The sequence below is a fragment of the Setaria viridis genome, chromosome 5, assembly GCF_005286985.2.
Source record: "Setaria viridis chromosome 5, Setaria_viridis_v4.0, whole genome shotgun sequence".
NCBI classification, from domain to species: domain Eukaryota; kingdom Viridiplantae; phylum Streptophyta; class Magnoliopsida; order Poales; family Poaceae; genus Setaria; species Setaria viridis.
Window position 1 is genome coordinate 16,346,939 of NC_048267.2, and position 19,406 is coordinate 16,366,344.

The window sequence follows — 19,406 nt, forward strand, 5'->3', positions numbered from 1 at the left end:
GACATCGCTTTGGAGATCCAACTATGCGTGTTGTGTGGCTGCAAGCTTCATTTTGACATTGACCTTAGTTGTCTGATTTTGGTTGTCCAAAATCGCTGTAATAGCACTATAGCATACTGTACGTTTCGTTTGTATTTATGAATTATTGTCCAAATATTAACTAATTAGGCTTAAAAGATTCGTCTCGCAAAGTACAATCAAACTGTGCAATTAGTTTTTGATTTCGTCTACATTCAGTACTCCATGCATCATGCATGTACCGCAAGTTCGATGTGATGGGGAATCTTCTTTTTGCATAGTGTTAAAGTTGGAATTTCAGGGAACTAAACAGGCCCATTGTTTTGTTCGGATTCGGGTGCAACTTTGACCATTGTAGGCCTAGTTCAGCTAGGAAGTCAGTCATGTATGGTGCTTAGGCCTAGTTTAGCTAGGTGTTGCAACCGCCATGTGTGGTTTTTGCTCCGTTTTTCCTAATTAACTAAGCTCTGTACGGTTTGGCCTCATTTTCCTTAATATGAGGTATTTTTTTCTTCAATGATGTGGCATTGCTCCTGCCTTTAGTTTCAAATACTTGTTATCACTAGAATAACCCATGTACCTGATGCAATTGTTATAGTGCATCCTAATTGGAAAGCCGGTAGAACCTATACCTGTTATTCAGAACTAATCATATGATGAAGCACACAAGCACTGAAAAACAATTGTTGATATATTGCCATCATAGTACTTTCTTGCCAAATTAAGCGTGTATCCTCAAAAGGTTATTAAAAGCGACGCAAGAATTGTGAAACGATTTGAAAAAATAGTTATTTGAATAACAATTCAAAATATGAGTGAAATGACCACATCATCTCAATAAGAACCAAACAGTGATGTTTTGAAACATTCGATCCAACTTATTTTTCTCCTATCAAAATGTGCAACCGTTCGTGATTTTTTTCGAACACTGATGTTGTGTCATAGTTAATGAAACAATCTATGTGTTATGTATATATTGACATATAGATTCTGATATTATTTTTTAGATAAATGACATATAATAAAGCACATTTGAGGCAGTAAGGTTAACCTTGTATATACCTAAATACTTAGGTAACTATTTCTACCCACAAATACTCCATTGGTCCAAAAAGATACAATCCTATCAGTCAAACCATCTCAATTTTGACCAAATCTATAATTGAAAAATTCAGTATTTATGATATCAAGTAAGTCATGAAATATATTTTTTTATAGTATAAAAATCATCAAAATTGATATTTTGATTTATAAATTTGTTCAAACTTCAAATAATTTGACTTAAAATAAAACTAGAATTACATTATTTATGAAGTGTTTTATTGGAGACATGTTCAAAATCACCAGGGCGCAGCTACAACAAACATCTACGGTATCTTGCCACTCCCAAAGCCGAAATCCGGTGGCATGCCGGCGATGATCTTCTTCACCGACGGCCTCGCCAGCAGCGCGTCCCACCACCCCTTGACGTGCGGGTACTCGTCCACGACGCCGGCGTACTCGGTGGCCATGAAGTAGCGCATGAAGCCGAAGTGGCAGAGGTCGGCGGCGGTGACCTCGTCCCCGGCCAGGTACCTGCACGCCGACAGCCGCGCCTCGTACACCGGGAGCAGCGCCCTCAGCTTCCCGAGGCTCTCGTCGACGGCGGCCTGGTCGCGCTCGCGGCCCACGTACGGGCCGATGATGCAGTGCACCACGATGGTCTTCAGGACGGGCTCGAGCTGGTGGGACTCCACCTCCACCCACACGTCCACGGTCGCGGATTGCTTGAGGCTGCCGTCTCCGAGAAGCTCCGGCTTGTACTTGCAGAGGATGTACCTCGCGATGGCGCGTGATTCTGTTAAAGGAAAAAAAAATGTAAGTACGCCAACTGAACAATCTTGCTTGTGCAGGGGATGTACACGAGATTATGCTGAAGAAAGTATCGATCGAATCCAAAGGCCATCGTTATGGATAGTACTCACTGGTCACTATCTAGTTGGGATTAGTGATCATATTTTCAAAAAAGTGTTTGGGATTTGATCATGAAAAAGGACTGTCTAGACAAAACCAGACATTTTAGTTTTAGTATGAGTCAACAGTACTTGATTTTTGCAACCACACATAGAACTATAAGGTTAATGATTCAGATTTGGTCCTACTTGAAATCAAATTTGATTGTTATTGAGTCTGTCAGACTGTCACGCCTAATTGTTTTTACTCTAATACAAAAAATTTGTTGTAACTGCATACTCCCTCCGTCCCACAAAGATTGTTCGTTTAGAAAAATTTAGATAAGATAGTAGCAATACTAAAAGTCCAAAGTACCCCTAATAACTCTTCTTAATCGGATGGATTACCAAGTAGAATTAATTATGCAGGTATGCTTGCAGTAATTGTCGAACCTATTAGCCTTCCTTATTTAGCGAGTCTGGCTCAGGCATCGATGGTGGGATTAATGATCGGTCATTAACCGGGCCAAAAGGTATTATGAAGGTTTTTAGGTATAATGAAGATCTTTGTTGGATGGTTTGAAAGTTATATGAACACTTTTTTTTGATAAATTTTGAAGGCTAAACGAACAGTCTTTATGAGATGGAGGGAGTACGCCGCAACTCCAACATGCTGTAATGTGATAAACAAAAATTGAAGTGATGTAGCTATTTGACCGTCTAAAAACAGTCGATTTGTTTCTTCAAATACCAGCCAAAGATCACAACAAAATCTCAGCGATTCCCTAGACCCTAGACATAGAGGTATCAAATCAAGTGTTGGGATTCCTTTGTGATTCGTGCTCAAGGAGCTAGGGGAACGTTTTTCACGTGTCCGTTGATCTACTCCACCGTTTTAAATTATAGGTCGTTTAAATTTTTTTCCAAGTATACAACAAGTAATACACATATACATGCGATATTGGGCCACAATCTTCGTCCCTGAGTTACTTAGCTCAAATAGACGATCCAACCCAACAAACGAAGTCCTCCTCCCACCACCAGGCCAGCTTCGGCCCAAAGATCACGGCCCACACAGGCAACAGACCCGCCGGTCTGCTCCCACCACGCCACACGCACGGACGGCAATACCGCGTCTCGCTCGCCTGGCCTCTATTCTCTCGATCGATCCCTCTCTCCCCCATTCGGCATTCTCCCTCCTTCCGTTTCCCAAAATCCAAAGCACTGAAAACCCTAGGTCATAGATCGACAGGTGGCCGGAGTGGCGGGGATGGAGGGAGGAGGCAAGACAGGAGAGCCGCGAGCGCCGACAGGGGACCGCGGCCTGTGCCCTCCCGCCGGCCGCCGCTCGGGCGCTTCTGCGCCGCTTGGCGGCTTGGCGCTGTCCGGCTGGCGCGCAAGGCTGCAAGGGGCCAGGGATCCACAAGTCACAACCAGTAGAGCCAGGCGAGCTGCTGCAAGGGCCAGGGGCGACAAGCCGACAACCTCACAACCAGCGAACCAGAGGACAGAGGTGAGCAAGTGCTAACGCTAATGTCTGTTCGAGTACAGAGTACTGATCGAGTAGCAGAGCTTTGCAATTAGAAATTTTGTAGCACAATTGATATACTATTTTCTTAATTAGTGTTTGTGTCTTTAAGTGTAGATCATAGGGCTTTGCAAATTGCAAAATGAAGAAGAAAAAGCCGATTGATTTGAAGACTTCGTGGGAAAGAAAGGCAAAGGCACAGAAGGTGGGCTCGACATCAACACCGTCGCCGGTTACCAATGAAAGTGAAGCACATAATCCGGATGCTCCTCTTGTTGAGGCGGTCACAATTGAAAGTCATGTTCAGATTCAAAATCAAAATCACCTATTGTTGAGACAGCATTTGAAAGTCATCTATATTGACACATTGTGAACTTTAATTTTTACTGTTCATCTGGACATTTCATTTGTTAGGAGATGGGAATACCCAACTCTAGAATTCTGGCTCCGCCACTGGTCCATAGGTGTTTTTAATGTATCTAAACATAAGTATATATTTAGAAAACCAAAACAAAGGGAGTCTTTTAGAAACAAATCAATATAAGAGCGACCTTGTCCCCTATCAAATTCTACCATCTGCTAACATCGCTCTCTTTCATCCCATCGTTTCTTGATGGTCAAAGCTCGGTAAGCAGTAGCGAAATTCATTTTGTGAGGCTGCCAAGTTTGACTACGAGCGTTGCGGCGGCTCCGTATGGCGACGAGGGCTGCTTGTTACGCACCACCGCCCCTCTTGTTCCTCGTGCACAGGATATTTCCCAAGAGGTCTGACAGGTTTTGCAATAGAATCGAATGGAAAGGAAACCTTCATTTAGTTTCCCTACGGGCAATTCAAACGAACCAAAGACTGCTAAACCTAACACATAGGAACTGGAATCCAATATTTTTTCTCCATTCCAAAAGAGGCCTAATTAGCAAGAACAACAGTCTTGGTGCAATCGAAAAAAAAGGGAATCGGAGCACAAGTGGGCTTACGGTAGAGCGTCAGATCACCATCTTCGAGAACTGGGATCTCACCGAACGGCTGCAGAATACCAAAGAATCACGAGTTAAATAAATTGGCATGTGGGCGCATAGGTTGCTCTGTTTCTTGCTAGAATTGAGCTCCTACAGCCAACAGCAGGACTGCTCAACAACTGTCAAATGGACTAAGATTGCTCCGAAGGTGCTTACGTTTCTAGCGAGGTGCTCCGGGCGGCGGTGGTCGCCGCTGGACCTGCTCATGGGGACGACCTCGTACTCGGCGCCGGCCTCCTCCAGGCACACTAGCACCCGCGCCATCCATGGGGACACCACCCAACCGTACAGCTTCATCGGCGCCATTGATGCCCTGCCTGCTCTCTATGCGTTAAGGTGGTGATAAGCTTATATATGAAATTCTTGGAAGGTGGGATTTGCCGCTAACTCGCCATCATCCAGCGCTGACTTGACTTTGATACGGCGCCCACATGGACCCGCTGTCCCGCACTGTTGGAAAGAAGAAGAGGCGAAGCAGAGTTGTTGGGAGAATGGCAGAGGTGAGGTGAGGGTTCGTTGCCTCACTGTCGACGTCATTGCTTGCGCAACGCATCCCCCATCCGTAGGCTGTAGGTGATGCAAAACGCAATGCCCAAGTTAAGCTTTGATTATTTACTCGTTGAAAAACACAAATCTCTTAAACGCCCGAATGGCACAACTTAGTCTGGCGACAAACATTTTTAAAGCTCAGTTCTCGGGTATGCAAAGATCTCCAGGTTCACATAGTTTCTGGTGACATATAATGTTCTCAAATTGACAGGCATGTCGCGGTGCAGTACTGGTTGGAGATACTTTTGGTATGAATTACGATCTTCAAATGCATTGCTTCTTGCAAACTGTGCATCCATTTGTGAAAATATTGCTTGAAGACGGTGTTCGTATATTTAAGATAATAAAAGTAAGATGCGTATATATTCTGACTTCTATGTCACTGCGCCAGAATCGATTTGTGCTGGTACATGTAAATTAGCGTGTTGGCGAGCGTGATTGGCACCCGCCAACACAAATCTTCCTTGGGCCAGCGGAGGAGCACCCGCTAGATGCACCCCATCTGTGCTAGCGGTTGGCTAATATCGCCCGTCAGCACAAAGCTTGTCATAAATGCTCCTGTTCATCTTATTCTCCAAGCAACCTTCCATTTGGAGCTTGCCTGAGAGAAACTCGGGAAAATCTCCAAAAACACCAAATCTAATGGGGAAGGTTTTGCACTTGATTTCTTTGGATGAGGTGGCTATATAAGGTGAGTTTATGCCATTCCAACCTTCTTTTTCAATTTCTATCCATCATTTCTAGCTTCATTAGCTTGTCATCTAAATCTAGATTTAGAACTAGGAGAGAGAGGAGGGAAGAGAGAGAGAGAAAAACTAGAAATGGATTGTTTTGTAAATAAAATTCTATGATCATATTATAACCATTACAATGCTATGTTTGTCATTTTAATGTAATATAGAATTGAGTTTGATTATTTTTTTCCTCCTTATTAATTATTACATCCATAGTTTTAATTAATGAAATTGATTATCTTAATATATAATTGAGTATTAAGTTTGATATTTTTTCCTTCTTATTAATTATTACATCCAAGGTTTAATTGAGTTTCATTTAGGGTAATACAGAATTGTTTTTTATTAAATTTCTTCCACTACATCTATAATTTAATTTAGTTTATGGAATAGCTCATTAAGTTAGTTAATATAACATAGAATTGTTGTCATAGGTTGTTAAAGATGGATCATAGAGCATGGATGTATGGCATATGGAGACATTCACTTACTTTCATATCAAATGTATCAAAGTTGTGGAGGCTCTGAAGAAGCACGCTCGTATTTGCAAGACAAAGCAAATACGGTGTCCGTATTTTGACTGTAGCAACAATATTGTATGGGAGGATACTAATGTCATCAAGAGGCATTTGATAAAGCAAGGTTTTGTGGATGTATACACAATTTGGTCCCACCATGGTGACGCAGGAGGTACTTCCAACAACACAGACATCGATACTGGCTGTGATGAAGTGGGTGGTGATGATGCAAACGATAATGATCATGTTATGATGGATTATGATTACGACCATGGAGATCAAAATGGTGATCAAATAGATGTGCGTGCGGAACCACAGGTGGACGAGGAACATGATGTTGATATGGAGGACATGTTGCGCCACATTGAATCTGAAGTGTTGCTAGGGAGTGCTAAAGGGTTAGAGAATTTTGAGGCAATCAAGAAGGCTGCAAAGGACCGTATGTATGTAGGATGTGGGAAGGAGTGGATAGTGTTGCGTTTCGTCCTTCATCTTCTGATCCTAAAGGCTAAATTTGGCTAGTCAGACAGTAGTTTCAATGATCTCCATACTCTACTGGACAATTTGCTCCCGAAGCCTAACTTTGTGCAAAAAAACACATACGAAGCAAAAAAGATTATCATTCATTGAAGATGCGTGTACATAGAATACATGCATGCAGGAACCATTGCATATTGTATCATGGTGAGTACGCGGTATTGGAAAAGTGTCCAAACTGCGATGCTAGTTGTTACAAAAGTAATGCCGATTTTTGTGAGGACCGTGCCGGTTCCTACATTAGGAATAAGAGGAAAAAGGTTGCAAAGAAAAGTGCTGGTGCTAAAGTGGAGGACGAGTCCTGTATAGGTACTGACACGACTATTCAGCGCAGTGTCCCTACCTTGGTGATGTGGTACTTGCCGGTGGTGGACCGTCTGAAGTGTTTGTTCTCAAACCTAGAGACCGTTGAACTGATGACTTGGCATGCTGATCGTCCAGTAAAGGATGACGGAAAGCTTCGACATCCTTCCGATGCTCGCTGTGGAGGACCTTCGATGCCAATAATCCAGAGTTTTCAAATGAAAAAAGGAATGTAAGGTTCGCATTGAATACGGACAGCATGAATCTGTCTGGTAAAAGAAGCAGCACGCACAGCACATGGCCAGTGCTGATGACCATATACAACCTTCACCCATGGCTATGGCACAAGAGAAAGTTCCTTTTGCTAACAATTCTCATACAAGGCCCGAAGCAGCTTAGCATCAACATAGATATTTTCCTTGAGCCATTGATGGAAGATATGCAGAAGCTTTGGGAAGATGGGATTCGGATGTGGGATGAGTACAGACACGAGCACTTCACACTAAGGGCCATTATATTTGTTACCATCAATGATTATCCCACCCTATTTGTCTTGACAGGTCAGGTAAAAGATAAAACAACATGCGTAGTTTGGCTGGATGGAACACATATGTGTACCTTAAGGGATCTATGGAAACAGTATTCATGTAGCATAGGTGCTTCTTATTGAAGACGCACAAATACCATAGGATGAAGGACTTTTTCGATGGCACCAATGAGAATGACTTTGCTCCAAAACCGGCTACTAGTAAAATAATATTTGAAATGTGCAAGAAGGTCAAGTTCAAATTCGGTAAGAAGTCATTAGGTGGTGCTGATAATTCGAAAAGGGAAAGGAAGCAGGCTGAAACTACAGACATCGCAGACGTGCCGTTTAAGAAGATGTCTATCTTCTTTAAATATTTGTCATACTGGCAAGAGTTGGCGGTGTGCCATGCCATTGATGGGATGCATCTTTAGAAGAATGTGTTCGATAGCACCATCAGATTCTTGAGTTTATCAAGCAAGGCAAAGGATGGATTAAAATCATGAAAGGATCTGGTTGACTTTCAAATCAGGCTAGAGCTCCACCCGCAAGAACTACCTAATCGTAAGCATTACCTTCCCCCGACTAGCTACAACTTAATACCAAATGAGAGATTGGCTATGTGCAAGTGCTTGCACGGGTTGAAAGTGCTGACCGGTTTCTCATCAAACATCTGGTCACTAGTCTCACTGAAGGACATGATTGCCATGTGATGATCACAGTTTTTCTCACTGTTGCGATCCGGGCTATCAAACTAGTATTCGTAAAGATGGTTATCACACGGATGTGTTACTTCTTCAATGTGATTTCACAGAAAATGATTGATCATGTCGAGTTGGCTAGGCTTCAACTGTTTGTGTCGGAAACTCAGATCCAGCTCGAGATGTACTTCCCTCCATCCTTTTTCGATATCATGGAACATCTCATGGTCCATATGGTCCAACAAATAACTGAACTAGGGCCTATGTACTTCCATCAGATGTGGACATACGAACGGTTCATGTCAACTCTCAATGGATACATGAGAAACAAGGCCTTTCCAGAGGGTAGCATGATCGAAAGCTACCATACAAAAGGAAGTATTGATTGTTGCATAGATTACATAAAAGATAGGAGAGCTATTGGTTTACCGGAACCTCAACACGAGGGTAGATTGTCCGGGAGAGGTACCATTGGAATGAAAAAAATTCATAGATAAGGACAACCAGCAATTGGAGAAAGCGCATTCAAGCATTGTACAACAGCTTGCAATAGTGGAGCCCTTCATCGAGCAACACCTAAATGAGGTCCATCGACAAAGTAATGGTCGCTCAGAGGATTGGATCATCAAAGAGCAAAAGCGGCATTTCCCATCATGGTTGAAGGACCATGACGAGCTATTTTAAGAAAATTCCATAGAAGATGTAACATTGAGCAGGTTGGTGTCTAGGCCATTAAGCAATGTCACCTCATGGCAAGCATATGAAATTAATGAATACACATTTCATACCACCACAAAGGACAACAAAAGCATGACTTACCCAAATAGTGGTGTTCGCATAGAGGTGATTGATACATCCGGATGGAACATAACTTACTACAATTTCATAGGGGAAATATGGGAACTTGACTATGGAGAGAATATCCGGATCCCTGTCTTTCGGTGCCAATGGGTCAAATACCTGAATGGCGTATAGATGACAATTATGGGTTGACACTTGTAAACCTAGCCAATGTAGGTTACAAAGATGACCCATGGGTACTCGCTGAGCGTGTTGCACAAGTATTGTACATAACCGACCCTATGAATGCAAAGAAGCATATTGCCGTCTCTGGAAAACAAAGGGTCTTTGGAGTTGAAGGTGTAGTGGACATTGAGAATTACAATCAGTATGAGGAATTGGACCTTTTCAAAGACCATGAACGAAGAATCAAGTGTGTTGAAGCAAGCATTGATAAATCAATGAAGCCATGGTTACGTACTGACTGTGAAGGAAGAATTGTTAAATCAAGCGTGTTGAAGCAAGCATTGATAAATTAATGAAGCCATGGTTATGTATTGACTGCGAAGGAAGAACATTTATTTTCTTTTATATTGTAAGACTAATTAATATTCTTGTAAGACTTATTGATTATCTTGTAATACTTTATTAATGGGGGTTAGACTTTATTATCTTGTAACTGACTGCCAGCATAAGAAAATGGTAGGGGTACATCCATGCCACAATACAATATAACTAGTTTTGATAATAGTGCAAGTTATTACATCAATAATTAAATGTTCTAGAGAGAATAAGTTCAAATGCAGAAGAAAATGGTAACGGTACAACCATGCATGTTATATTTCATACTCTGGGTCGCCTCCTTTGATATGGAATACAGTTAAGGTCTCCAATCATCCAGCCAAGAACTTCATCAAAATAAGTTAGAGCATGGATGGGTGCACTCTCCTTCGCTTCACATGGACGACCACATACACTACTATAAATGGAGAACATTGGAGACACTGACTGATGTGGCCTATAGAATGTGAGTTGAGCCTATAGAATGTGAGTTGAGCCTGGAACTTCAAATCTGGGGTGAACATCGGGTTTCCACCTATGTAAGTCAAATGAAGCCTTTGCATGACTTGATCCAGAATCGCACGAAGGCTCGCTTCGGCAATGGTAGTACCATTTATATCTCAAAAAAGATGATTAGAACATGATGAAAGTTAAAAGATGTAACACTACTAAAGTTAAAAGAATGATAAAGAATGTTCCATACCATGTCATGAAGTCGAGAAAGCCTGTCAGTAGTCATAATCACATTGTTGTCTCCCTCCTCGAGCCATCTAATTCAAAAATATGAAAATATGGCACAAAGTACCCATCATCCTTAAGCTTCTCTAGGCAGGCCTCCACGACGGTCATGTCAACAGTTACCCTAGATGGTGTTGTGCTACCCCATGCGGCAATTGAAACCATCAGGATGGCCTGTCATGGTGACAACGAGGTGAAATCTGGATGTCGAACATGTACTTGAAAAGAAAGATGTTTTCTTTCCATATTTGGTTGACCTACGTCCTAAAGTTTCGACAACATCTTTGAGCCATCTAATAGAATTGATAAGCTGCATTGAAGTAAATTTATAATTTATTCATGTGTAGTAACAAAATCAATTAAAAGAAGGAAAGAATATTACAATGTTGGAAATTGTTCCTCTACTTCGATTGCCGAATGCCAAGTCAAAGGGGCCATGGAATTGAAGTCCTGGAAGACTAGCAGGAGTGTCATCGTACCCGAAATGTCCCTTGCCACCTCCACGGCTGCCGCCACTACGGCGGCCATCTCCACGGTCGCCACCACCATGGGGAAAAGAACTTCCACTTACCATAGTTAGTCCAAACTATCAAAAAAAAATTATAAAATGCTCAGAATAAAATATTATCCAAAATAATGGAACAAATTTATAATTGTTGGTTTAGATCCCATGAACATTGTTATAACTAATCATAACATATTTATTATCATTTTGTAATTGCATGAAATAAAAATGTAAAACATAACAACTTTTAATTTCTCACACAATCCTTATGTAAATAAAATTTACATTGTCTATATGAAAAAATAATATATAGTGGAAGCAAATAATTTAGAAACAATAATGCAAAACTTATTTGAAGAACATATACATATACATGTAAACGATTTACACCACAACTAGCAAATTATAGCAATTGCAATGTAAGTAAAATTCATATAAATAACCATATCTACGTGGATAGAATTTCAATCAAATAATTAGATCTACTTGAACAAAATGGAAAAAAATGGAAAAAAACATCAACCGGCCAGTGAGGAGGACGACGGCGCTCGGTGGACACGGCGGAGGAGTCTCGGGCGGGGAGGAGGGCCCGCGGTGGTGACGGACGGAAAGGACAGCGGCTCGGTGCGGGGGAGCACAATGCTGGGCCAGGCGGCAATGCCTCGGGCGGCTAGGCAGACGTGCGGCGGCAGCGCTCGGGGAAGAGGACAGCGGCGCGAAGGAGGCGTGGCGGAATCCGACAGCCTGACGACGTGTGTTGCAAAATCGCCGGGAGTCACAAACATTTGGTCCCCCGGCCTGGGTTTATATGTGGACGCGTCAGTGCTGGCGGGCCAGCATAGCACAGCTCCTCTGAGCCTCTATGCTGGCAGGCCGCTCGCCAGCGCAGTGGTTTCAAGAAATTTTCAACTGATTTAAATACTTGATAAATGATTTCAAAATTATTTCAAACTTTTACACATGAACATAAATATTATTTAGTAAATATAAAAAATATAATTTCATGCATAACACAAATGAGAATGACTAGTTAGTTCACTTGTTACTATAGGTTGAAATACCTCATGATTATGGGGTGATCATGACTTGTATATCCATTTGGGAAGGACGTACTGTTAGACTATCTCAAAATTGCGTTAATATTTTTGGTCTATGTTGGTTCACTACTAAAGTGGTTACATGTCAAATATCATGATTGTTTTATAATTTTTTAGAGTGCTTGAAAAAAAATAAGAGCCGTCCATCCGACGAAATCAAATGGTGGAAATAAAGGAAGTACTTTGGTGGGACCAAGTAAAAGTAGTGAGAAATTACTATGATGCCCTTTTAATTAAGTGTAAATCTAATTAATTCAAGGATAAGAAAGGACAGGTAGTTTAATAGCATTGAAACAAAGCTCACTTTAATATTTATTAGTTGTACGAGCTCTAATTCAACTGGTGCACTAGCTTAACCATCGGCATTACAAGGATTTCAATCATCTAGTGTTGATCGAGGAACGGGTAATCGGTGTATCCAACGACCGGATCGGAGGTGTAGAAGGTACTCCTGTCGTAGTTGTTCAGCCCGGAGTTCCTTGCAAACCGTGCCGGGAGGTCCGGGTTGGCGAGAAACAGCCGTCCGTATGCAACCAGGTCACCGTAGCCATCGGTGACCGCAGTGTTGCCTTCCTCCTGGTCATACCCTCCGCTGACGATGAACGTGCCCTGGAACGCCTTCCTAAATGGTAACAGCATGTGAGGCAAGGTCAGCTTGCCATCGTCCGGGTTCACGCGCATCCGCGGCTCGAGCATGTGGCAGTACAGCACGCCAAGCGGGTTCAGCGTGCTGCGGATGACATGCAACGCCAGCGCCTCCGGGTCGGAGTCGCTGCAGTCCATGTAGTCCGTGAACGGGGAGAGCCGCACGCCCAGGCGATCCGCGCCCACCTCGCCGGCCACGGCCGCGACCACCTCTGCAGTGAAGCGGCACCGGTTCTCCAGGGTGCCCCCGTATGTATCGTCCCGGTCGTTGACGCTATCCTTCATGAACTGGTCGAAGAGGTATCCGTTAGCCGCGTGGATCTCCACACCGTCAAAGCCTTCACAAGAATAGATTGTCATTGCCCCCCTGATGCTTAAAATAATTATCATTGATTACGTAATTTTCACAAGATTAATTACAGGAAGTTACGTACTCAATGTTACTACATAATTGTTTTGTTTAGCTGTAAAAAAATGACAAGCATTATTTGGAATCGAAGCGAGTTAAATTATTTTGTAAAGGTTGCTGTCACTAACAATGAGCCCCGGCTAAATATAAGGCATCATAAATCTTTGATGATGGAAGCACATGTACCCTGGTATGCTCATGGCCTCAATGTTCTGAATCTCTGATGATGGAAGCACTCAACATGTAGAGAAAGTATACATTTGGCGTTACCTGCTTTGATCGCGTTTCTAGCGGCAATCCGGAAGTCGTTGACGACTTGTGGTATCTCAGTTGTTTCCAGCCTCCGAGGGACCGCGAACGTGCTGACGTGACCGTCCTGGCTCACCTGTGGTGGGACTTGCTTGTCCGTGCTCGAGATCGGTGCCTGCCCATTTGGTTGGAACTCTGGTACGTGGAAATACATGAAACTGTTGACGTTAACACACATTCTCCTACTGCCTTGCAGCCAACAGGCATGGATTTATTACGGTAAAAACAAGTGTATATATAGGCACCTGGCGCGGAGACGCGGCCGGTGTGCCATATCTGCGCGAAGAAGACGGCGCCCTTGGCGTGCACGGTGTCGACGATGGGCTTCCATGCCTCCACTTGCTCGTCGGTCCACAGCCCCGGCACATCGGGGTACCCTCGTGCGGTCTCCGACACGGCGCAGGCCTCGGAGATGAGGAAGCCGCCTGGCGTCGCGCGCTGGCAGTAGTAAAGGGACATGTGCGCCGGCTGCGGCACGTTCCCATACGCCCGGCACCTCGTCAGCGGCGCCAGCACAACCCTGTGTGCCAGGTTGAACTCGCCCATCTTGTATGGTGTCAGGAGAGGAGGAGTCGACTCCATCTCTGATCCGTGATCCCTCGCTGCGCGCGGATAGAGCGATCGCCGGTTAGATCGATGTGTTGCTCAGCCGGCTAACGAGTGCTGCTGCTGCTGTGTGTGTGTGTTTTGGTGCCCTGCCCCGTTATTTATACAGATGCATGCCCTGCCGCAAGAGCAGGAGGATTTGTACTTGTCTTTTGCGGTTCCGTTCGTTGATCGTATAACGAGGGCATGAGGTTCGGTTCATCGAATTGTTGATTCACGTGCGTCCTGTACCGAAGAAAATTGGGGATGGGCGTATCCCGTACGCAAACGCATCTGTTGCATACCGAGCCGAGGTGATGTTTTCCGTGAGGAGGAGTTAGGAGCTCGTGAGACCCTCGGCAGACACGATCCGTCGGATGGAGTCGAGTTCCATTTGCATACCGGACGCACCCAAATTTCTTCCGTCCGGTACAGCAGCCAGCCCAGATGAATTCCAACGATGTTCACTAGGGCCAACCGGCCAGTAGGTATCCCGCGGCAGACACCAGGTGTGATCCATCAGAGTTCAGTCTCGTAAGTGCACCAACCGGCCTGGATGTCTCACATGGTCCCGTTCCAAGCACGCAAACGTACAACAGAATGAAAGCTGCCGGGAGAAACCCCTGCCGTCGACAAAGCGGAGAGAGAAAATGGATTTACCGTCTCTAGCGATTGTAGCGTCAGAATTCACGGCGCCGGCGCAAACCTGGAGATGACCATCGGAGCACAATTGGGAAGGAGAAAGTAGGCCTTCTGGTTGACCATTGCTTGACTTCCTTCAGTTTTGCAACGAACTTGTACAAAGCGGACCATTTTTTCCTTATCATTCGGATTAGTAGTTAGTGGTGGCCTTTTAAAGGAATCGAGTTAAAAGTGTATTGCCGCTGACCATGGCTCCGTGTTGTATAGCTGCTACAATCATACGTAGATGAGTTCTGGATCGTCGCTGCTTCGTGCCAAACCGGAGGGTCGAAGTGAGCCACAAATAAAGACCACAAGGTTGCAGCCTACCAAGCTTGCAATATCAGTTCAGTCCTTATTGAACTAAGAGCAAGAGATCAGCATCTTGGCTGTTTCACTTTAGGCCTAATCTAGCACTAATTACCCTTTAAGCTTGTGCTAATTAGTTTGGATGATCACTTTATCACGTTTGGTAGTATGGATGCATTCTTGATATGTCTTGCACTCCAATGAACTTGAGTAAGCCAACAGAAAATGAGATTGACAAAATCACACAAGTGGCTCTCTATCGATAATCATGTTATTATTTCCTACCACTGAAAGAATAACGCTTTAAAAATGTGAGCACCTGTGCTAAGTATAGATCTGATTGGCTAGGTGGATGGTTCCACTACAAACAACCTTATAGTTTATTATCCATGAGTTGTAGTCATATTTTTTTTATAGATAATGATGCAATAAAAAACAGAGTGCAAGAACCTCCAGTAACATCTTTTTTTTTTGCACAAATTTACATATATAATCTAAGACATAGAATGGCTAAAGAACTAAGCATTGGTAGCCTAGAACACTTAGAGTTGTGTAGATGCACTTAAACTGTCATTCAAGTGGTATTCTTGTAAAAATATATTGAACAAATTACTAGTTAAGTTTTTTTTCAGATGCCCCCTTTTTTCTGAATCTTGCAAAAGACTTACAATGTGTTCGGTTTTGGGACGAAATAGAATAGGTTGGCTCCATCCCACTTTTTTAGGTTGGGTCCAACCCATCTTGTGTTTAATTGAGAGGATGGATCCAACACATCTCATGTTTGGTTGGAAGGGTTGATTGGATGCCACTTTAACACCATTTGCAACTGTTGTAAGTGGGTTCCACATGTCATCCTCTGAATTTTTTCCACCCTTATCTTCTCCTTCACGCGACAGCATCCTCCAGACCTCCACCATGCGCCCCGGTGGCCTCTCCCCGGCCGGTCGCCACCTCTCTCGCTGACCGCTCCTGTAACATCCGTAAAAAAATCACCAACTTAAATCACCCGCTAAAATTTATTTTCAAAATATTTTACCATTGAGCTCCCGAAAATCCCATCTTCCCGGCGATTTCGCCGTCCTGGCACCCAAAGCCAACAACCATCATTTTTATCCTCTCCACAAATTTCGCCGCGTGCCGGTCGACAAACTGCCGCGCGTGCTCTGACCATTTTCCGCGATCACCACCGACTCTCCCTTTCTTTTTCCTCCTTTTCCCTATCCCTTTTCCTCTTTTCTTTTTTTCCTTTCTGCTTCTTCCTTTCTTTCTTCTTCCTTCCTTCTCCTTTCTTCTTCCTGGTTGTGCCTGCTGCCTGGTGTGCACCGTCGGCCCCCTCCCCTGGCGCCTGCACGCCCAGGCCTCTCACCTGCAGCGCCTAGTGTCGGCCCGCCCCCTCCTGCGCGCCTCGCCATCCCGGTGCTCGACCCCTGCTCGAACCCCCCTGCTCCCTGCCGCACACTAGCACCAGCCCCGTCGCCGCGCCCGGCGCTCAACCCCTGCGCGCCCCGTCCCCCACCACACAGCGCCACACCAACCGCCAGCCCGCCCCCGCTGCTCGCCTCTCGGCGCGCCGCACGCCGGCTCCCCCGCCGACGGCCCCTCCCGCGCCAAGACGCCGCCCAGCACCTGCTCCGGCCCCCACCACCGCCGAGCCTCGCTCCTTCCCTTCCTCGGGCTATAAAAGGAGGCCGACGCTCGGAGCCTTGCCACCTCCGCGCCATCGCCCTCCCGCGCCACCAGAGCTGCCTCCTTCGCGCCAAATCACTGCCGCCACTGCCAAAACCACCACCGACGCCCCCTTTCCTGCCGCCGCACGCCCACGGTAAGGGTCCAAATGGGATCCCCTCACCCTCCTCCACCTTTCCCGCCACTCGGCTCGCCGCCGGGGAGGCCTGGCCGGCCGGCCGCCGCCGTGGAAACCCCTTCCCCCCATCTCCCTGTGTCCATGCGCCAGGGAAGAAGAAGATAAAATCTCCCAATTTCGACCTAACCCCCAGCTCTTCTCTATTCGCAAAAGAACCCTCTCACCTCTCTCAAACTCTTTTCACAGATCAGCCCTTCCACCTTCCAAAAGTATTTACAAACAAGTGCCTGGTTCATCGCAAACAAGCCCTAAGCCATGTTTTAACCCCTAAACACATAGTTCTCTCATCATTTCATGCGCCAAATTTCCTCCAATTAATCCCAAATTTGATCACATCATCCTATACTATATTCCCACCGAATCATCTACAAATCCCATGAAAATACTCATTCCTCCTATTTTTCGTTTGCTTTCTCTATTCGAGCTCAACGGGTAAAATCTTATTTTTCTTTTATTTATTGTGCGCCCGATTGTGTGTGCCATAGATCGTGAAGTACCCGAGGAGGAGCCTGAGGAGGAGTTTGACCATGAGCCCGAGCTCGAGGACCATCACCGCGAGCAAGAACTCCCGGCCAACTACGAGGACGGCAAGTCCAATTTCACCCTTTGATGCATATTTATCCTAATTTTTCAAACACAACCTATTGGTCTGTTTTACAAAATTGCATATTGTTTTACTACGGATAGCCACCCCTTGATTGCTATGAACATTGCTTGATTGTCGTATAATTATCTCTAAATATGGTTTGCTCTATTTGGATGGTAATTACCGCTAGAATGCTTAGGATCTTGCTACTCAATTCAATCATGACTACAATGGTTTATTTAAATAATAAATGTGGGAGTGTTTTCAAATGAGAAAAATGGGTTTTCGGGAAATAAAGGAAAGAGATGCTTAGATGAGATGGATGGGTATTTCTTGTGTGAAATGCCAATAAGTTGCGCTCGTACCTTTGTGGTTGAGCAAGGTTGGGAGATATCCATCTTGTCACAGTTAAGGACCGAGTTGATGTGCCATCTTGCCTAACCCAACTATCGTGCAACCACTTGACCGTTGTGTGGGCGGCGGCTTAGCATAAATCCCACTAGCTGGTCTGTTAGCCATCAGGAGAGCTGGTGAGCAACGGGAGATCATGGAGAGGGACTAAAAACTGTGTGAACTTAGATCCCGGTTAAGATCTTGTTGGTAGGTCGTTAACCCCTTGGTTGCTTCCGTGTTAGCTAGTCAGTCTTAGCTAAGGTGGGTAATGGCTTTGTTAGGATTTGCACCGACACTAAGGTGATCGTGCTGCGGTACCCTACTTGTGGGTAAAGTGTACAACCTTTGCAGAGTTAAAATCTATCCGGGTAGCCGTGTCCATGGCATTGGACGAGTTACGGTTTGGACACATAACTAGTGTTTGGGTGATGGATGGTTTTCATGGTGTGAGTTGGATTTTGGAAGTGTCCGACAGTTGTGCTGTGAGCTACTATGGACGGGGAGTCCGGTAGCATGAAAACTTGGATCCTTTGTGTAGGATCAACCCCATCTAATGATTTGGTTACTAAAGAAAATATTTTATGAAAACCCTTTTGAAAATGAACCCTTGCATGTGTTGAAAAATCTAGCTTTATGGCAAATAAACCCGAGCCTTATTCTTGATATATCCTGTGCATATTCTTGATTGTATCCCCCTTCATGGATGGGGTTAGACTTGTTGAGTATTTTTGTACTCACCCTTATTTTGTTGCTCCAGAGGAAGACCTGGACTTCGTCGCCGAGGATTTCGAGTAGAAGGTCACTTCCGCACCCAACGCTGCCTGTGGTGTTGGCCTTTGCAGAATGCTTCCGCTGTCGATTAGTTCCGATTGCAGCCCATAGTCTGACTGGACTGCAACTTGGATCTGTATCATTGTTGGTTTGTTTTTCCTTGGGGTGTGGCTTGCCCGCCCACTCCTTCGGGAGTTGTACGGTTTTTGAACCATCTGTTGAATAAATGTGTTATCAACCTCCTGGGACTGGTATTTGTATCACATTTAGTCTCTGCTGATGTGGGGACGCTTCAGCTCCCTTTCTCCCCGACCGGCTGCCGCCTCTCTCCCCGGTCACTCCCACTCTTCGGGCACACCCCGGCCGGCTGCTGCCTCTCTCCCCGGACACGCCCTCTCTCCCTGCGACACCACCCCCTGCTGGCCTTCTTTCTCTCCCCACTGGCCTCCGGGCCATCCTCCCTTCCTCTCCCGCCAGTTCCTTCGAACAGGGCCACCCCCGACGCCAGCCCGCGATGGCCTCCCCCGGCGCTAGCCTACCAGCGGCGCCTCCCCGCGACGGCCTCCCATGCCCACGCCCGGCGGCGGAGCTCAAGCTCGCCCCGGCTGGCCGCCTTTGCCTCTCCCCGTGCGCCGCAACCCAGTTGCAGTTCGACCTAGATGCATTTTCAACCAAATGCCGGTTAATATGGGTCGAAACCGTTACAATCCAATTCGACCTCCAAACCCAACACACCCTTACATATGCAAAGACGTATATTACCTAGCAGTTCTTCTCTTTATTTATAGCATGGGAGATTTAGGTGTAAATG

General features: G+C 45.1%; 2 protein-coding genes and 1 long non-coding RNA gene across 4 annotated transcripts; 1 reads left to right on the forward strand and 2 right to left on the reverse strand.

Annotated features, from left to right (window-relative positions):
* Positions 1-1,209: 1,209 nt before the first annotated feature.
* Positions 1,210-4,994, reverse strand: LOC117859266 (glutathione S-transferase 4). 2 transcript variants are annotated; one of them, XM_034742476.2, is made up of 4 exons: positions 4,883-4,994; positions 4,651-4,811; positions 4,453-4,501; positions 1,210-1,855 (listed from the first exon to the last, which is right to left on the reverse strand). In XM_034742476.2, the coding sequence occupies exons 1-4, from the start codon at positions 4,890-4,892 to the stop codon at positions 1,386-1,388; spliced, it is 690 nt and encodes a 229-aa protein (XP_034598367.1). In that variant the 5' UTR covers positions 4,893-4,994; the 3' UTR covers positions 1,210-1,385. The 2 variants fall into 2 exon arrangements, with proteins under 2 accessions (XP_034598367.1, XP_034598368.1); XM_034742477.2 differs by having other exon boundaries at positions 4,651-4,964.
* On the forward strand, positions 2,476-3,863 carry LOC117859267 (uncharacterized). The gene is made up of 2 exons (XR_004641138.2): positions 2,476-3,462; positions 3,595-3,863. It is a non-coding gene; the product is annotated as an uncharacterized lncRNA (long non-coding RNA).
* A 7,302-nt stretch (positions 4,995-12,296) lies between the features above and the next one.
* On the reverse strand, positions 12,297-14,100 carry LOC117855681 (putative 12-oxophytodienoate reductase 11). Its single transcript, XM_034738062.2, has 3 exons — positions 13,652-14,100; positions 13,368-13,541; positions 12,297-13,026 (listed from the first exon to the last, which is right to left on the reverse strand). Exons 1-3 carry the CDS (start codon positions 13,986-13,988, stop codon positions 12,428-12,430), a joined length of 1,110 nt encoding a protein of 369 aa, XP_034593953.1. The 5' UTR covers positions 13,989-14,100; the 3' UTR covers positions 12,297-12,427.
* Between the last annotated feature and the right edge of the window lie 5,306 nt (positions 14,101-19,406).

Bases quoted from the DNA above. Each gene is read 5' to 3' on its own strand.
- LOC117859266 (XM_034742476.2), bottom strand. The intron at 4,502-4,650 runs GTAAGCACCTTC...GGTATTCTGCAG, and splicing joins CGGAGCACCTCGCTAGAAAC to CCGTTCGGTGAGATCCCAGT. The intron at 1,856-4,452 runs GTAAGCCCACTT...TTCCTTTAACAG, and splicing joins TGGTGATCTGACGCTCTACC to AATCACGCGCCATCGCGAGG.
- LOC117855681 (XM_034738062.2), bottom strand. From the start codon at position 13,988: ATGGAGTCGACTCCTCCTCTCCTGACACCATACAAGATGGGCGAGTTC. The intron at 13,542-13,651 runs GTGCCTATATAT...TCCACGTACCAG, and splicing joins CGGCCGCGTCTCCGCGCCAG to AGTTCCAACCAAATGGGCAG. The intron at 13,027-13,367 runs GTAACGCCAAAT...ATTCTTGTGAAG, and splicing joins TAGAAACGCGATCAAAGCAG to GCTTTGACGGTGTGGAGATC.